This window comes from Pezoporus wallicus, unplaced genomic scaffold, assembly GCF_028554395.1.
Source record: "Pezoporus wallicus isolate ANWC-B61680 ecotype Strahan unplaced genomic scaffold, APGP_CSIRO_Pwel_v1 contig_8119, whole genome shotgun sequence".
NCBI lineage: Eukaryota > Metazoa > Chordata > Aves > Psittaciformes > Psittacidae > Pezoporus > Pezoporus wallicus.
Window position 1 is genome coordinate 102,365 of NW_026638720.1, and position 20,058 is coordinate 122,422.

Below are 20,058 nucleotides of genomic sequence, written 5' to 3' on the forward strand. Positions count from 1 at the left end.
GTCTACTGAAGAAATATAATTTACGAAACCTAATCATTTTTGTCCCTTAAAAACCATTTCACTAACAGTTTAGGTGATATTACTCTCAGCTCAGAATATTAATTTTAGCATTTTTCCATTCTTACTGAATTGCATAACTACATAAGCATTTTAGTATGCTACTTAGGATAATACTATGCTTTATCACCCACCGATCTGTGCATTAGAGTACCAGCAGCCTACAACTTTCATGTGAAACATAATCAGTCCTTATCTCACCTGCAACCTTGACATTATCCAACAAATGTTGATCCAGTTGCATTCTACTACTGTCGTCTTCTCCCCCAGAAGGCACTTCTATGTTTACAAGCCTCACTTTTTTCCCAGGTTCTTCACTGACCTTGAAGCCATCAGCAGCTGCTTCAGTTGCTCTGATTTCTGCACCGGATACCATAGCAGATACTCTCTTGTCCTCTGGAGTTTTAAGCTTTTTAGATTGAGATTTGGTGTGAGGGAAGCTGTTATAAAGAGATATTGCTGTCAGAGTGAAATGTCTGTCTTGGATAAGATAAAACGTCTACCAATATATATGTCCCTTTCGCCTGCTTAAAGTGGTAAAAACTGACAATTTTTCATCTTTTTGTGTGAGATAGTGTTTACAATTTATTAAGTTAACAATTGATTGGATCTAACCTTCCAATCTTTTATCACCATGCTATGGCAAAGTTATTAAACTGTAAAAGTAAAATAACCTCACATAACTATTACTTAACAAGCATCCAAAGTAGCTTTTTAATGAATCATTCTTTTGAACCTGAAAGAGAACACCCCTTATAAAAGTAATGAAGACAAAACATTCTCAGCTGCACTAAAATCAGGTTGCATTGCAAATTCAAATGCTAATAAAACACTACTATGAATATCATTATAAAATAGGACCTGCTTAGATATTTCAATTTTTAAATGCATTTTAAGGAAAAATCCTGATAACTAAATATTTTGAATGGCTACAGTGTCAATCAATACATTCCATAATGCTGTGCAAAAATCCCAGAAATTAAAGCTTCTGGATGTTTTTGCACACTCAGAAGTAGAAGAGAAAGGTTAAAGCCAGAGAAATAGCACCCTCTGTCAGAAACTGGTTTGTAATTTATGTGCTTGGGATAAAAGTAACAGGAGGTAAGTACAGTTTCAAATTCAACTATGTGACACAGGAGGCAATTTTTATGTGCTTCATCACACATCAGATTTCAGAACTCGTAACACACTAGTGGCAGGAAAATAATGGCTATAAAGGTCTTGCATCTCAGACTATAGACGTCTCCAGAAAAACATTTTGCTACCCCTTACGTTTTATCCTATGTTGATCATTGTGTATCTTTCAACACCCTCTATAAAACAGTAATTTCCAGAAAATTTGCCTGAGATGCCCACCAGTTCACAGTGTACTATAACAGCAAGTATTATTACTGTTTATGTGCAGTTCAAGATGTTCCACTGTTGCAAAGTATTTCAGCTGCTAATGTCAGAGTTAAGCTCTCCCTGTCATATATTCATGAAGATTTCCATGGATGGTATTTGTATTATTCCCATAATCAAAATGATGACAATTGCAATTGACACATTACACTAGAAATGAAGCTGAATAAACATTTTATCCTCTCTTTTCAATACACAGTTATAGTGCCTGAACAAAAGCCAACTCAAGAATTAAAAAGCATTGGAATTGTGTTTTTTAGTCTAGCTAAGTGCAAGAAATCAGACCATGTGCTCATATGATAAAATTTTCAACAAAATTATTATAAAGTCTTTGCTTTTAGTCAAAACTGTTTAGCTGTAAGAGACTACCAAAATAATCACTGCTGGTCCACATGTGATATGCTTTACACTGGATACAATCAAACATACTACAGGCAAAATAACATTCAAGTAACCAACAGAATTCTTCTCTCTCTACCTGGGTTAATATTATACACATACTAATAAATTTGCTCTCCAGCTGCTTCACTGGTTGCCTTCAAGAACTGATTCTGCCCCACAAACTGTTCTTATCCAGAACAAACACAGGGTTGTACTTCTCAACTATAATATTCCACTACAGTGGCAGCTCGTCCTCTTCTTTACCAGTCTGCTTTTCCTATCATTTTCCTCAATAAATCATACACACGTTAACTGACAAAGAAAATTAAGAAATTCAGCTTAAGAGCAATTTTTAAACATAACTATATTGTAAGATAATTTGAAAGAGGAAAAAGGTCTTAAAAATTCAGTATTATCTTTAACCCAGCAAACTGCACCCCACAATAAGCAAATAAAACTTCATTAGATAATGAAGAAAAAAAAACCCATAAAGATCCTGCTAAGACACACAAACATTAGTGTAGAAAAAATTTTTCTACAATGCAAAGAAAAAACATGATGCACACCATGAAGATAGATCCAGCTGCGAAACTGCTTTAACAGGTCAAATTTGACCTATTAAAGACGTCAATTTGACAGCTCCAGTGACAAGCTGCCATTTTCCTCCGAATTTTCTTAGTGGTGTCAGCACCAACAACTGAGATCAAGGCCTTCCTTATGACAAATTATGATCTGTGATAGACCTGGGGTAAACACAGAGGTCTGGGCTGCAGCACTCTGAGAGTGTGTCAAAAATGCAGTGCTGCCTCCTTGGAGATGATGGAAGTGAGGGCTAAGACTCCTGCTAGAGACTTCACACAAATGTTTGGATTCTACCACAGCTTCATGATTAATTTTTCCAATTTAACTTTTTCCTCAACTCTTAGGAGACATATTCCTTGTCTTTCAGTTGCAGATGTCACTATAAACAATGGCAACCATTCAGACCTTGAAAATTTTAATAGAATAATCTCTATGAAAGAAGGATTCTAAATACCACGCTAGCATGCCTTTTGGTACTCCCCATACTCACCAACTTCAGCTGTATACATAACATGTAAATTGAATTAATTTTTTACAGTCACTCTTGCTTCTCCCAAGTTTGTGTTAATATAGAAAACAGAAAAACAAACTTTGTTTAGGTAAAAGAATTTCAAAAAAGAATTAAAAAAAAAGTTTAGCGAAAGTGTCAAAACTGAAACAAAAAGGAAACTGACATCATATTGAAGACAATTAAATGGAGGATATATATAAATACCTCTTGGGAAATTTCTTTATTTTCCTTCTTCTCTGTAGCCAGGTATTTACTTCAGGTGTTGATTCAGGAGTTGGTTTTGTGTGATCAATAGTGTATATATCCTTGCCTTGTTTCCACAGCTGGTATCTGTCTGGTTGAAACTTCCTCACAAAGACATCCATAGATATTTTCACCATGTCCCTCCTACAAGTGCACTGCAAGAGAAGACAGGAATATGTAAATGACAAGTAAGAGAATATGCTCCAGTTTGCAGTAAAGAAAGTTCAAAATAAAAATCCCACATGTGAAAACCAGCTCTACTTTAATCAGAATGTTCCTTTTCCCCTCTTTCTCACTTCTTCAGGGCTAAGGATAGTTCAAAAGAATATAATGAATACTGTATAAATATGAAATATATTGTAAATGTATGTATATATGTATAAATATAAAATGAATATCTGAATAAATGCACACCAAGAATACACACTAGGATTCCACAAAGGTACTTCGGGACACTACATTGTTTGATTAACTCCTAAAGTTAAGACCAGAAAGAAATTACAGCAAGTCTTTTTGCTCTATTAGCTGTTCTTGATAGTTTTAGGCAGAGTAAGTTGTTGAATCCAGAGACTGCACATATTACCAGTGGCACCACAATTTTATCTTTAAAACTAACTCATGTAGTATCCACCTGCCCCAAAAGTCTTTACAGGACTACAGTCCTAGCTTTTAACTCATCAAAAGAAAATGCATACAAGTACATATCAAGTTACAGTTTTACCCAGGTTTTTCTACAAAGAGGAAGAAACAAGCAAGGGGAGTGTTACATTTAAGGTCTAGAAGGGTGTGTTATAAACATGTAGTCTGACCTGTGCAATGCAGACCCTAAAATCTCATGAAGTCCTTTTTTAATCAACCTTCCTCTAGTCCCTGACTTTAGTCCCCCAAAGAATTTCCACACTGCTTTTCTTTACAAATTAGGCATATGAGTAGAGTATTTTAGGCTTATCTGAATAAACTCTTAATGGTGATCACGTAAATGCAGTCTTCACTTGAAATACTGTAGATGCTGAGACAATTTTCAGGCTAAAGTTACTGTACCTAATGATCCATAATATTTAATATTTGGAGACTGCAATAAGTAAATCACCATGCCCATAGCACAAACTGCTGTGGTGGTTTAACTTCGCCTGGCTGCCAGGTGCCCACAGACCTGCTTTCTCATTCTCCCTCCTCAGCAGAGAAAAATAAGAATGAAAAAGCTCATGGATTGAGATAAGGACAGGAAGATCTCTGACCAACTACCACTGCAGACTCAGCTTGAGCATCCCCCACATTCCATTTTCCTCAAGCTGAACTTCCCCCTTGACTATGGTGTTTGCAGGGCTGTTTCATTCACATTTTCCTTACTTGTCTCTCTCACAGCTGTTGTACAGGTTTTTTCACCCTTTCTCAAACATGCTATCATAGGGATGCCAAAAGAACCACTGACAGGCTCAGCTGTGGGCAGCAGCAGCTTCATTTTGGAACCAGCTGGAACTGGTTCTGTTCAACATACAGTAAGCTCCTGATCCCCTCTCACAGAAGCCACCCTACACTATGAAAACCTTGCCACGTAAATCCAGTACATTATTCAGTAATTATTCCAATTAAAAGCTAAACATATAGTTTAAAAACATACAGTTTAAAACACATAGTTTCTAATGGACAAACTTTTAGCACTACAGCTAAATGACTCTGCTAAACGGCAAAACTGAGACTGTATTTTTCTTCAGTAAACAGATACATTAAAAAACTGGCACATGCAAGATCTAGCTTTCTAAGTTTGCTACAGCTAGGTGTATCACCGCTTTTTAAGCCAGTGATCATAGAATCATGGAATCATAGAATCGTTAGGGTTGGAAAGGACCTTAAGATCATCAAGTTCCAACCCTCCTGCTACAGGCAGGGGGCACCTTACGCTAAATCATCTCACCCAAGGCCTCATCCAACCTGGTCTTGAACACTGCCAGGGATGGAGCATTCACAACCTCCCTGGGCAACCCATTCCAGTGCCTCACCACCCTCACAGGAAAGAATTTCCTCCTTATATCAAATCTAAACTTCCCCTGTTTAAGTTTGAACCCGTTACCCCTTGTCCTATCACTACAGTCTCTAATGAAGAGTCCCTCCCCAGCATCCCTATAGGCCCCCTTCAGATACTGGAAGGCTGCTATGAGGTCTCCATGCAGCCTTCTCCAGGCTGAACAGCCCCAACTTTCTCAGCCTGTCTTCATATGGGAGGTGCTCCAGTCCCCTGATCATCCTCATGGCCCTTCTCTGGACTTGTTCCAACAGTTCCATGTCCTTTTTATGTTGAGGACACCAGAACTGCACACAATACTCCAAGTGAGGTCTCACAAGAGCAGAGTAGAGGGGCAGGATCACCTCCTTCGACCTGCTGGCCACACTCCTTTTGATGCAGCCCAGGATACAGCTGGCTTTCTGGGCTGCAAGCCCATGTTCATTTTCTCACCAACCAACACCCCCGAGTCCTTCTCCACAGGGCTGCTCTGAATCTCTTCTCTGCCCAACCTGTAGCTCTGCCTGGGATTGCTCTGACCCAGGTGTAGGACCTTGAACTTGGCATGGTTAAACCTCATGAGGTTGGCATCAGCCCACCTCACAAGCGTGTCAAGGTCCCTCTGGATGGCATTCCTTCCCTCCAGGGTATCAACCGAACCACACAGCTTGGTGTCATTGGCAAACTTGCTGAGGGCGCACTGAATCCCACTGTCCATGTCACTGACAAAGATGTCGAACAAGACCGGTCCCAACACCGATCCCTGAGGGACGCCACTCGTTACTGGTCTCCAGCTGGACATTGAGCCATTGACCACAACTCTTTGTGTGAGGCCATGCAGCCAGTTCTTTATCCACCAAGTGGTCCATCCATCAAATTGATGTCTCTCCAATTTAGAGACAAGGATGTCGTGTGGGACAGTGTCGAACGCTTTGCACAAGTCCAGGTAGATGACATCAACTGCTCTACCCCTGTCCATCAGTTCCGTAGCCCCATCATAGAAGGCCACCAAATCGGTCAGGAAGGATTTCCCCTTAGTGAAGCCATACTGGCTGTCACCAAGCACCTTGTTGTTTTTCATGTGCCTTAGCATGCCTTCCAGGAGAATCTGCTCCAAGATTTTGCCAGACACAGAGGTGAGACTGACTGGTCTGTAATTCCCCGGGTCATCCATTTTCCCCTTCTTGAAAATGGGGGTTATATTTCCCTTTTTCCAGTCGTTGGGAACTTCACCTGACTGCCATGATTTCTCAAATATGATGGCTAGTGGCTTAGCAACTTCATTTGCCAGCTCCTTCAGGACCCGCGGATGGATCTCATCAGGACCCAATGTTTAATCATGGAAAAGCTGAAACACACAAGGGACTGAATGCAACTTTTCTACTAGCTAGTTTTCTATGTGCTGGATACAAATTTCTTTAACTGCTACTTCCATTTCTAATCCAACTTTTTCCTCTTGAAAAATCACAAGCTACATAATGAAAAGCAGGCATCCAAGATGCATTAAAATGGTTGCTTTTCTTCCAGTATGTCAACATCAACATGTTGGATGCTCAGAACACTGCCCTCTAATGCAAGTTGGAATGGAAACAAGAAAAGAAATTCAACACAGAAAAGTAATTTTATGCAGCTGCCTTCAATGGAAGTTTTTACCCAAACCATGATCAGAATTTTCCTTATTTTCAAACAACATGCATGTATGCAGGTATGCACACATTCTGTAAGAGACTTAACCTTATTTAAACAGTGTGTCTCACCCAGAGAGTTCATGATCATTCACAATACATAGTAATAGAAAAGCTAATAAGATACTACTGTATACTGGAAAGGTGCACAGATGGTCCACTGTAATATTTTTAACTTTTAAAAATGAAAAGTTGTAGCACAAAGACAATCAGCATGGCGTTTTCTCTCCCCTTACACACAAAATGCTTTCATATTCCAGCCACGCTGCTACATACAGAAATGGCTGTTAAAGCAAAGATTTAGAGGATTACTGGTTTTGCTATTAGACAACGAGACCTCTAGTGGTTTGGAAGAAAATAATTGCTTGAGTCAGCCTTGAAGTATCTAAAAAGAAAAGACATCAAGAAATAAAATGCATTCTATGATCAGATGATGATAACAATACATGAACAGACTCAAAATAAATTATGTCTAAATGAGGCACAGAATTTCTGTCTTTCAGTAATCCCTGATCAGTTTCCACTACATTTTAATGCAACTACCGTAAATTATTTTTAAAAACAAGCAGGCATTAAAAATATCATAGAATTCTTTAGAAGAGTTAAAACTTTTAAAAACATACATTTCTGAGTAAAAAGTTATGGAGGAACATCATACTCAACAGTATCACTGCTTGCCTGAAAATACAGAGCAGGCTTCTAGGCACTGAAGAGTGGAAATATTTGGAAGCATCGTGTCAGACAATGGCAGCAGATATGTTCTTAAAACAATTTCTACTCATATTCCCTAAAAGGAGCCTAGGAAAAAAAAAAAAACAAACAACAAAACAAGCAAACAAACAAAAAATTAAAAAACCCAACAACAAAAGTTCCATGCACATACACCACAAAAAAACTTGATGCTTTGATAAATAATCAGGAGGAGGTTTATTTTGGTCTTCTTGGTGGTGGTGGTAATGGATTTTAATGGTTTTTTCTTCATTTCCCATTTGACTGACTTGTAGCTGACAGTTATATGGCTTTCTGCTCCCAAGACAAAAAAGTGAATGAAAGATTCTCTCTGAAGCAAAACTAAATGTCATTTTGTTGAAGAAGCCTCTAGGGACAAAGGGAACATGCAACAGTCTACTAAAATACTCACAGTGACGCTTCCATGGACCACTATAATTTTGGAAGCAGTTTTAATATTCTTCAAAATAAATGCAAAATTGAAGCTGTTGGATCACCATGTAAAATACAACTGATGTTGCCATAGATAAACATCACCTTTGCAATGAAAAGAATAATTTTCTATATGAAGTACTATTAGTCTGATACATATTCTTCAACCAAAGATTAGCAACCAGAATACTTACGGGAACAACTCTCTCACAGTTCTTACTGTTAAACTGTTACTACTACCGTCATCAATGTCAGCATTATTAATAGTATTATTATTGTTATTAATACTGTTTATCTTATCATAAAGATACAGCTTGGAGTTGAGCACTTCAAATAGCATTTATTAGTAGTTGCAAACCTTTATAGCAATGAATCAGAAGAAGAATGTTTCAGTAATTTTAACTAATTGATATAACTAAATGGTGAGATATATTTGTAATATAAGAAAATTACCTAGGAGAGATGTACTCAGCAAAAAGAATTTTCTCAAATACTTGACATTTCTGAATGAAAAACAAACAAACAAAAATAAAATTCTGTTCTACCCCCCCCGCAAAAAAAAAAAAAAAAAAAAAAAAATAAAAAACACAACAACCAACCCCCCCCAAAAAACAGTGTTAAATTCTTCCCATTTTGGACTCTGACTCAGGAAAATCTAAAGGAATACAACAAGCTTCCAGTCTTATACATATCTGAGTAAGACACAAACATAAGGACACTTTAAAATACAGACATTTTTCTCACAATTGCTCTCACTTGGGTAACAGAATTCGTGTCTGAATCGGCAGCACACTGACCCACTGCCACCTTTACTAGTATCTAAGAACAGCTCCTGAAAAACATTTTATACCATTAAGAATCAAGTACATGTCTTAAGGTATTTCTAATACTTCATCATTAATATTAAACACTTTCATCAAACAGAATCACTAGATTTTTAAAATTAACATAGATACTCCGTAGGTAATATAATATTTTACTGTAACAGAAAGCAACTAGATGGTTTATTTTATAATTTGAATAGTAGAAGGGGAGTAGTAGTTCTCAGTACTACAGCTATAAGCACAGAAATGCATATGCAGAGTCAAGCCTTTGTGATTTGCACTTTTCTATGTTACTTCAATGAAGTATACCACCTGATTATACACCTTTAAGATGTAAAATTATATCTTCATCCACAAAAATATCTTCTCAATCTAAACATCAGTTGTTATACAACAGTGTTAAATTATTTAAAGACATTACGCTCAAAACAGCTGGCACTCAGTATTGGATTTTGTTAATTAAATGTGATTTTCACTACACCTGAAATCTACTTCAGTTAAAATTTGTCTATTAAACTGAAGAAGAATAGTAGTACTTCATTAGGTTAAATTTTTGTCCTTTCTTTACGTAATCATTTCATGAAAAAAGAAGCACTTAATTTACATTATAACTGCACAGCGTATATAAACTCTTTTTCTATACACCTGTGGAACAGCATGTGTGAGAATAACAGTCAAGAGAAATCATGAAAAGTTATCTTCTTTCTAAAGAGAAAATGGATTTTTACAAAACATAACACACAAAAATTAGCAGAGTGAGACAAGTATTAGGCTGGTAACCTTCTTTATACACTACCTAAGTCCCAATCTAAAAAGCATACTCTAAAAATGATCTAGTCAAGCTATTTTTCACTTATATTTTTTTACCTTCCTAACTGCTTATAATGATTAAAGCTTTCTTCATGGTACAGTTGCAATGATGTATTTATTGAAGGAGACATTTTAAATAATTCAGATGCTTCTTACCAGCTTACCTTCAACTGCACTTAACAGACTACTTGACCCACTATATTCCACTCTTCATGTAATACTGTAAATAAATCATGTTCAAACTGTAAAAAATGTGTTTTGATATACAACTTTCAGAAGCTGCTGAAACTGGAACTGCTTCCTGTGGACTATCTATAGAAGAAGTGCTTGATAGGTACTGTTTGTTAGGAAGAGAGGATTTAATAAACCCTAGTAGCAGTAACTGCTCTTTGCTATAGAATCAGGCAGTGATATATTTTCTCACTGACCTTCTGGCAACTTGTAGGCAGTGTTGCAGAAATCTTTTGATATCAGTTAGCCATCCATGCAAGCTTCAATAAAGCAAGCCATCCTTTGGCAAGCCACAGAGAGTACACTCACTTTTCCCTAACACATCCAGTCACACACAACAAAAATTCAAATTCAAACACCACTCTCCTGGGGTTCTTTTTATATATATTCTGAGACATTTGGGGTAAATAACAGAATAAAATATTTCTCACAAATTCATTATTTGTATTCATAGTCCAGTATTTAAATACTGCATTACAAAACACCTGGTTTTAACTTTATTCCTATTTCCAATTTATATTACACACAATGCTACCTACACATTCCTACAAAAAAGACTCAATTTATATTATGTAGAAGTGATTCCACCAGCATCACATGCTATTGAAAAAATGTGGCTGTTTTCTTCCCATTCCTTTGAAACCCAGCAACAGAAACAGTGTGACAGGACACAGCTGAGAGAACCCCATCCTTTTTTGAAAACATTCCACCTCCCAGCCCTCCTTTCTCTTTATCTGCCTGTTACGCCTTTTTGATTATACTTTCTTTCTCTATGTGATCCAGAAACCACTGAATTAAATATGAGTAAGGCGTGCAGATGAGAAAACTGATGAAATTCAAAATGGAAGCTAGGCATTGGTCTATAATCCAAGGAACTTGCTGGAGAGAGCCAAAGATGAGAGCAGAAAGATACTACAATATACACTGAGAAAAGGGGCTTTACCTTTGGTAATTTTGCAGGTTGTCATGAACTCTAAATCCAAGTAGTCATTCTGAGTAACAAGATTAATACACAGGAAAGCATTGTCATTTGCAAAGTTTTGACACCTATCCACTAATTTTAAGGGGGAAAGGAGAGGAAAGGCAGGATTATTGTAGTACATGCTACTAGGTTTGATGCAGTGCGAACTATCTTTGCCAACAAACCTCAACCCTTTTGAGTGCAAAGAAAATAGTTAAAAGGATATCTCTGTGAGACAACTGGTTAAGGTTCACTGCTGATTTGGGGGTTGTTTGCGGATTTGGGGGGGTTGGGTTTTCCTTGAGTTGTGGGGTTTTTTCATTAGTTGTTTTTTGGGATATGTTTTGTTTTTTAACACGTCTTGAAAATAATTTCTCACGTTTCCACAACTATACTACCCTTCTGTGTCCTGTTACCATAAATCTTTTACTGGTATCTTTACCGGTACTTCTCTTACTTCTTTGAAGATTTAATCACTAGCTATTAACTTTCTTCTTTTCAGTCTGATTTTACTCTGCATTTCTAGACCAAATTTTACTCTTCTTTCACTCATAGAATCATAGAATAGTTAGGGTTGGAAAGAACCTTAAGATCATCTAGTTCCAACCCTCCGCCTGGCCTTGAACACTGCCAAGGGTGGAGCATTCACACCTTCCCATTCCAGTGCCTCACCACCCTTACAGTAAAGAACCTCCTCCTTATATCCAACCTAAACTTCCTGTTTTAAGTTTGAACCCGTTACCCCTTGTCCTATCACTACAGTCCCTAATGAAGAGTCCCTCACCAGCATCCATATAGGCCCCCTTCAGATACTGGAAGGCTGCTATGAGGTCTCCACGCAGCCTTCTCTTCTCCAGGCTGAACAGCCCCAACTTTCTCAGCCTATCTTCATACAGGAGGTGCTCCAGTCCCCTGATCATCCTCGTGGCACTCCTCTGGACTTGTTTCAGCAGCTCCATGTCCTTTTTAGGTTGAGGACACCAGAACTGAACACAATACTCCAAGTGAGGTCTCACGAGAAACTCATGTTCTTCATCCATCCCTGATACCTATACAGAGAAACCCTTTGTCTGGAGTCTTCATCTCTCTGCTGTGTGTCAACTACCCCTGCTCCATGCCTGTCTTAGCTCTGTACCATTCCCTTTCCCAGTACCTTTGGTCTACACTTCCTCAAATCCAGAAAATGAAGGCTTCTGTCCCTTAAACTGTCTTCTAATTTCTGTTTTTTAAAATGGAAGAATTCTGACCCTGTGAAGTTATAATTTCTTCTAAAGAAATTAATCTCTGTCTGCAGCAGATCAGAATTAACCAACTCTAAAATATCCCCTACAAGTACTCTTTGCAATAATACATATATATGCACATCTCATTATAAACAGTAAGTTGTAGTTGTGCAATACCTAATACAGGCCCATAATTATGTCATGCCTCACCTTGATTACACAAACTCCACATTCACTATCATGGATTTACTTACAGAAAGTTTAGTACTATCAAGCATAAAAAAGGAGTTCACAGAATACCCAGGTTTAGCAATTTCTAAAAATTACATCTATCCTTAGTTCATTAATTATGGCAAAGAGATACTTATATTATAGGTAAGAAGTCAGTATAACAGGAAACCTAGTAAGGAAATACTCCATCTGTATTCCAAATTAACTCAAAAGAAAATCAATAGGTTATCAATTTTTAAAATTGTATTCCTACACACCAGCTGGGAAAAAACTCAGAACATATTGCAGATTAATGGAAGTTCTGGGAAGAAACACAGATATAAACCTGGTATAAGTAGATGGGATGAGGAATAATAACTTTTCCTATTGGTGTGGAGCTTTGTTTATTGGCTAAAATAAACCGTTACCTCCACAGGGTGGATCATTTAAGACCATTTTCTGGCACAATTAAGGTATCAATGTATTACTACTAATGTTATTCCAGCAACTCAAATTATTGCCAGGATTTCAGAATTCTTTTTTTAAACTCAGGTTCACATTTAATAATAATTGAAGATTCATGGTAATATAACCAGATGAGTATAGAAACACTTTTTTTCCACAAGTCTTATTTTACAGAGCACCAAACCTAGCTGCCACTATTAAAAAACAGTTGCATTTACATGTGACAATGCTCACAGATCATATTAAAAACTAAATACTATTAAAAACCATCTATAGCCTTAGATCTGATGAGCATTCCTCATTGTTGCTTCTGAAGCACAGCATAGCAAATGGAGTATTAACTTGCCCTTATATTAATAAAATGATTAATCACTTTTTAAAGTTCACAAAATATTTTTTCTAAACATTCTGAAGATGTTCTAAAATGTCATGACACATTTTTCTCAAGTTTCACCTTTCAGCATCTAGAACATTGCATTAAGGGATGTTAAAACCAGCAAATTAATGTTACCAATGGTAAATCACAGTACATAATGGCTTCTGCCTGGGGGAAAGAGAAGAAAGCAATGAAATTCCAATCAGAAGGAAAAGCTATGGTCAAGTCTCATGTAAAGCATGTGTAAAGCACCACCATACTCATTAAGTTTCTCTTACGGCATATGAGAAATTCTTGCAAAAGCTTGGCTCAGTTTTTCAAGACTTAGATGTCCAAATTTCATCACTTAGGTACATCTTGCAGGTTCTGAAAACGCACAAATAGCACTCAGTGGGCTGAATCAATCAATTTCCTTATAAATTAATAACCTCACTGCTCTATTTCTTAAATGTGATTCTTAACTAAAAATTCAAGAGCATAAGAACTGCAAAAGTTAACACCTAAGACATTTATTCAATCTACTGAATCACATTTTGGCCAGCACGAGTTTATGTCTTCCAAAGATACTCCATTCGTATTCTTGCTCAGCAAAGCAGAACAATGTTTAGAAAACCTATATACCTTCCAAAAGAGGATGAAAAAATCTGTACCTCTATGCACCTTCATGCCAGGAGTTTTAGAATGCTTTGCAAATACTAATGTTTCTTTCTGGTAACAGAGAAGAAACCAGAACACAGAAAGGCTTGTTTGTGAAGGTCATATGATAAGTCACAGTCAGAACTAAGACTAGAATATATCTGATTTTCAGTTCCCTGTTCCAGATGTAAAGACTTCATTTCGAAACTAAACAGAGGGAAAGAATAACTTTCCCAGTTCTTAAAATTACTTATCCTTTTTTTTTTTCAAAAAAAAAAGGTTCTCCAACTATTTCAATTCTTTTGGGGGGGGGGGGATATAAAAGAGGGCAGAAAAATATCAATAAGAAATAATAGACCATACCCTAGAAATTTCAATTAATCTACATCTACCTATTTATATACCTTGCCCTTTTCAAGTAAAGATGGAAAGGAAAGAAACTGTAGCAATGCAACTTTCTTTCACTATTTGAATCCAAATTAAGTAAGCAAGGGAGCATTGTGATATTAAAAAGAAAATAAAATCAATTTAAAAAAACAATCATCTCCAGCCTCAAAAGAAAATTTAAAAAAAAAAAAAGAAAAATCACCCAATTAGAACAATCATCAAAATGAAGATTTTCTGTCTCTGTTAAGTAAACCAAGAAGCCAAGAGTAATCCTGTGTTGCCACATTAAGAAGATAGGCTTTGTAACGCAGGTTGTCCAAGTTTGGGAAGGTAGGAGAGAATGAGAAAGTAGGAGAAAATGTCAGTAAGACAGAAACTACAGAATCCTCTATGACTTTTTCCTCTAATAAATAAAACCTGTACAGAAAATACATCAAAAGTTTTCCTGTTGAGACATTGACATGCTTGCTATAAGCCATCCTGCAGGCCTACGAACCAAACATCTCCAATGTTCCTACCAGGGTTCAGAAGTGGCAAGTTGAGCATGAAAACAGTAACAACACTAAAAGAATGAAATCAACTCACAACCCAGCTGTTATAGGTGGTATCCTGGAACACTGGGCTCAACTATAAAAATTACTCAAATACATAACTTGCAAAAATATGAATCAAAAGAATGGAACCAGGGCTTCATGTATTTCTGCTGCTGCAAAGAAAGAGTAGCTGAACCAAAGGAAAATTCATTGCATGAAGCATGCATTCAAAATAGGATGAAACAACCTCTAGACATTTTCTGGAAGAAATTGAATATATTTCTGTTGTCTAAAGCTCTCATACAAAGAAAACAGACTTACTGATGTGAAGCAAAGTCCCTTCTAGCAAGCACTGGGTTATCAACAAATACATCACTGTCACTGAAGATCCTAGAGAAACATCTGCCAATAGTCATGGAAAATTGAACCCATTCCTAGAAAATATGAGTTTCCAGCTAACAAATATAATAGACAAACAGAAAGGGTCAGTGTAAACAGAGATTGTATTCAATTTAAACTCCTATGAAAAAAAAAAAAAAATGACAGACCGTTCAAAGCAACAGAATTTCCTTCCACTCAAGTGAAGAGAGAAATGAAGGAACAATGATGTTGACAACACAAGCCTTTCAGGCTCATGGTTTTTAAAAGAATGATAATCAAATGAAAGACTTGACAGAGGATGATGACCAGCATTCCTCTTACCTCACATAATTTACCATGCCCTACAGTTGAAAATATACACATTACTTCACTTTTCACTGAAGTGGTTAGATTGCTGCAGTGACCATGGTTCCTATGCTAAAACCTACAGGTATAAAGCACAAACTTCTCGAGAAAAGAACTAACAATTCTGTTCTAGTGGTGGTCAAGCTTTTCAGAGAACAATTAAAAAAAAAAACACAAACAACACACTAACTCTGCAGCTATATACGTAGCTAAACAAGATATATATATATATTATTGTACGTTCATCGCCCCATAAAAGAGAATGGGAGTTAGTGAAAACTAAGTATCACCAAGTGTTACAACAGGTAAGAATGAGTATGAAATTGGTATACAGTATGAAGTATGCACGCTCATTATTAGATAAGAAATTGAAAATGAGCATTACTTGTCACAGACTAGTTTAATAAAATATATGGAACCAAAGACATAACAGGACTGCTCTCAATCCATTAGCTCTTTGCCTTACAAAAGCCTAGTGTAACTAGTATATCCAAGTATCAGCATTACTTGGAATAAAAGCATTCACTTGCCATTAACCTGTTCAGAAGTAGGCTAGATGGTTAACTTATTGACACAAAAACTGTCTGGTAGCATCAAAAATTGCACAGAAAATTTTAAAAAAAAAATAAACACTTCTGAAAAAAATATTTTTGTAATTTTATTCTGCGATTTTACCTTTTGCTGCATTAGACAGGACTGTGCCTTGATGCTCAGGAAACACAGAATGAAAAAAATTGATATTGTAGAGCATTGCCATCATGTACGGAACATTAAAAGAACTTCAGAATCAAAATCTGTACAGCTATTGAAAGAACAGACCACTACATACATTCATGGTCTTTCTCCCACACTCATACATCCACATGATCCTCTAGCCATCCTCTAAAGCTGGGAAGGTAGTATGAGCAGAAATCTGTAGGTTTGCAAAGCACAAAAGGTATCATTAGTTTCTTGACGAGGTTACTGCATTATTGACCCGTTTATACCAACTTATATCATACAATACCACAACTCCTTGGCACCAAGAGGTTGTTAAAAAGAGTGTTCAAAACAGTTTTATCTTTATCAACAAGTAGTCATGGGTGATTCTTGACATGCCAAGTGTGCTCAAGACCTCTTTACTATGCTTTAATATTTTTAGATCTGCATACAATTAAACATGTGTGCTAACTGGCAAACTTTTACAAACACTTTTCTGGCACATAGGTAGGGCAAAAGGCTGCATAAGTGAACACAAACGGCTTACAAACTTCTCTGCCAAGGGTTATGATGCAGTGAGAAGAGCTTGCCAAAAATGTTTCCAAATGCTGATCATTTGTAGCAAGTAGATTCAAAAACCATCACACCATTAAGACCATGACTTTGCTCTTATAGAACAGTATGCTTAGTTTAGTTAATTTTGCGTTAAACAGAATACAATAAAGAGTATGTGTCATTTTATCATTACTTATTTTGGGTGGCTGTAAAAGATAAAAAGCATAATTTAAGATCTATATGCCTTCTTTCAATAATTACTTTCTAAAGTAATCACAATTGCTATCAGCCAATTGTTAATTATGTTTTGACAAAAGATCGGCATTCTGCTTGTGAAAGAGTGACAATATGACATGCTGCTTATTGAATTTTTCTGTCAAATAAATAGGAGATATTTTCCTACAATGCTGCAGGGACATAAAAAAAAATCTGTAGTCATAAAATCTAATAAAAGTAACAATGCTTCTACAAGCAAAACACAAATGTGGTTAGCTTCCTGTGGACTGGGCCCAAAATTTAGGGTAAATAGTTTACTAAGAGTAGCTGTTTGATGTTTTCCAGACAGTGAGGTAATCAGATTTACCACCTCATAATCAGCTCATTTAGGATATTAAATATGAATATTTTTAATTATTTGCGTGAGCATAAAAATTTTAATACTACATTTCTTATGCTGTCATAGCCTTAAAAATAACTGCTTTAATCAGAAAGGCACAAGACTTTATGCATGGAATTCACATTACTATGGTTTTTTCAAACCATGAAATTTATTCTTTCACCGATTTTCAGTCCACTTAAAAAAAAATACACTTATTACACCTGAAATAAATAAAACTACAATCGAAATTTAAGGGCTTTAAAGTCGTATAAATATCTTGTTTGCACTTCCTGCAAAAGAATATTGTGTTACATGCTATTCGCTCTGAGAACCCTTTACTGGGGGTTTGTACTTGGCAAAGAGAATTGATAAGACCAAACAAATGGTCTTGTATGATACCGCAGCTGCTTTTTAATCCGTGAAAAGTCTATTAATCAGACAGAACATGTCCAAAGAGTAAAAGTGATTTCTGCATCAACTCTGTATTAACTTTCAACAGTTCCATACATTTCTATGAAATGTTATATCAACACCTGCAGCTAGCCTGAGATCTATCAAAAATAGAGCTGGTATCAGTTCCATAGGCTGGCTGACATTGAAGACCAACCTAAGATAATTCAAGCTCATTTAAGCCAATATTTCTTGTTTAAAAAAAAAAAAATAGCCCAAATCTCTATGTCTTATACAGCAACACCACAAAAAGAAGCTGTAAATATAGATTTGTCAAAGGAAATCACTATATGCAGCTCTTTTACTTATGCCTTGAAAAACATTATCGTGATCTATTAACTGCCATGAAGAAAACCTACATAAATATGCACTACATTCATAAATATGTTCTTAAAAAAAAAAAAAGAAAAATAAAGTTTTAACAGCAGTAGCTTTCCACAGAGAAACGCAAAAGCCATTTTTCCTGGCTGTTTGACACAGCAAATTGAAATGGCAAAACTAGATTTAAAAGGAGATAAAAAGATCAATATGAAATAGCATTGACTGTTGTAATTCTACATTAAATACATTTTATAGAAACTAAGTATTGCAATACTGAAATACTGTGATCAACTCATGCCCTACCCCGTCCTTAAAGCACTTACACTGAAAAAGTAAAGTTTTCTCTTTATATACTCAGATAGTTAATAGAGAACTACGTTAATGTAGTAACCAACTTAAAGCAGGAGAATCAGAATTCGTTACACGTTTCCATAACTTTTAATAGATCTTTTCCTTGCTTGCTGCATATTTAAAAAGCTACCCATATTTCAGTCAAAGAAAACAATAGCTTACATTCTGTAGCAGTTCTAATTAAAGAATCCCAACTTGATGAACAGAATTGAGTTCAGTTTCAATGCAGTATCTAAATTTCTGAGTATTTCCATTCCATTTTGAAAAACTGATGATGGAGGTGAAATGCTCCATTGTGATGCCTGAAACAGAAGAGCTACCAACCTGGTGCTCTGTCACGTGCATTCAAAAATAAAGTGATGCTTCCTTTATGATGCTTCCTTGCCGACCTTCACGGATTTGGGTTTTGATTTGCAGGAGATTTCTCTCCAAGCTGATATCTAGCATTCTAACAGGAATACACTTCATGTTGCCCTCAAAGAATCAACATTCTCATTAGATTCAGGCAAAAGCTGTAATTATGTCCTAGTGCAAATGTTTTTTTCCCAGAAGTAAACACTGGTGTTAAATTACGTATCTTGACGGCAAGACCAAGAGAAGATATTAAACTATACAGAGAATAGAACATAATACACAAACATATTCAGTGAAGGATGGAAATGACCAGAGAATTTTAGTTTTCTGCTACTATTTTTTCCCTTACTGTTAAACATAAGCAAGTGCTTGAAGTCCAAATTCAAGAAAATAGTACTTAAAAGTTTTGTGTTCAGCATAGGTCTCTGAATACTCAGTGAGGTTATTTTTTATTTATATTGCATGCGATAAGACCAAATTAGCTCATTAAATTTTTACATTCCATGGAGGAATGATAATGGCTTTCTGATGATGTCAGAATAGTTAGTATAAAACTTTTGCATTTACTTTTCCAGTGTGATCAGCATCTTATTTTATTGTACAGATGTCACTCTACCAAATTATTACCAGATTGTTCCATCTTTTAAGTAGATAACTCTATGCCATATGTTTGTGTAGGAATTAAGATTCTTGCACTGGAACATACCATATTGCACTCTCTCACTAAAATACAGTTAAAGAATTAATGCTTAATAGACACATGCAGTGAACACTAGACCTGCTGCTGGGAAGAGTGCGACACAAAAAGGGGAGCATTACTGCATGCTCTTTTCAAGTGTAACCAACCCTACTGGAAATAAACAAGTAACTTAAACTCTGGACTTGTACAGTCATGAAATCACAACAGGGAAGATAGGGGGACCACAAATTACATTCTTTTGTAAGTTCTCTCTAAGCTTAGCTGTCTTCTGAGAAAATGTAAAGTTTCTTCAGCTTCTGTTGACTTCAACAGATCCTAAGTATGCACCATGCCTTGCAGAATCAGAAGCTCGGTGAATACAGATAGCTTAAGGGGAAAGTAAAACTGGATGCAAGACAGAAAAAATCAGACGATTTAAGCTAAAAGAAATTAAAAGGAAAGATCGAAACCCTGGTCAGAAATGGTTCTTATCCAAATTCACCACACATACGTCTGAAATGTTTGTGTTACAGGAAAGAACAGCAGCAAGACAACCTTTCTTAACACAAGACAAACTTCATCTTAAAAATCATTTTCCTGTGAAACATTAACTTGGCAAATACCACATCTTCTACCCTGTATACTC

General features: G+C 36.2%; 1 protein-coding gene across 1 annotated transcript in view; it reads right to left on the minus strand.

Annotated features, from left to right (window-relative positions):
• Positions 1 to 20,058, minus strand: part of LOC130600642 (lysine-specific demethylase 4C-like) — a gene marked incomplete at its 3' end in the record, with an annotated part of 188,239 nt that overhangs the window by 92,943 nt on the left and 75,238 nt on the right. The window contains exons 4-5 of the mRNA XM_057412125.1: positions 3,137 to 3,330; positions 259 to 497 (exon numbers count right to left, since the gene is read on the minus strand). Of these exons, the coding sequence (XP_057268108.1) occupies positions 259 to 497; positions 3,137 to 3,330 (433 nt within the window). The remainder of the gene's footprint in view (positions 1 to 258; positions 498 to 3,136; positions 3,331 to 20,058) is intronic.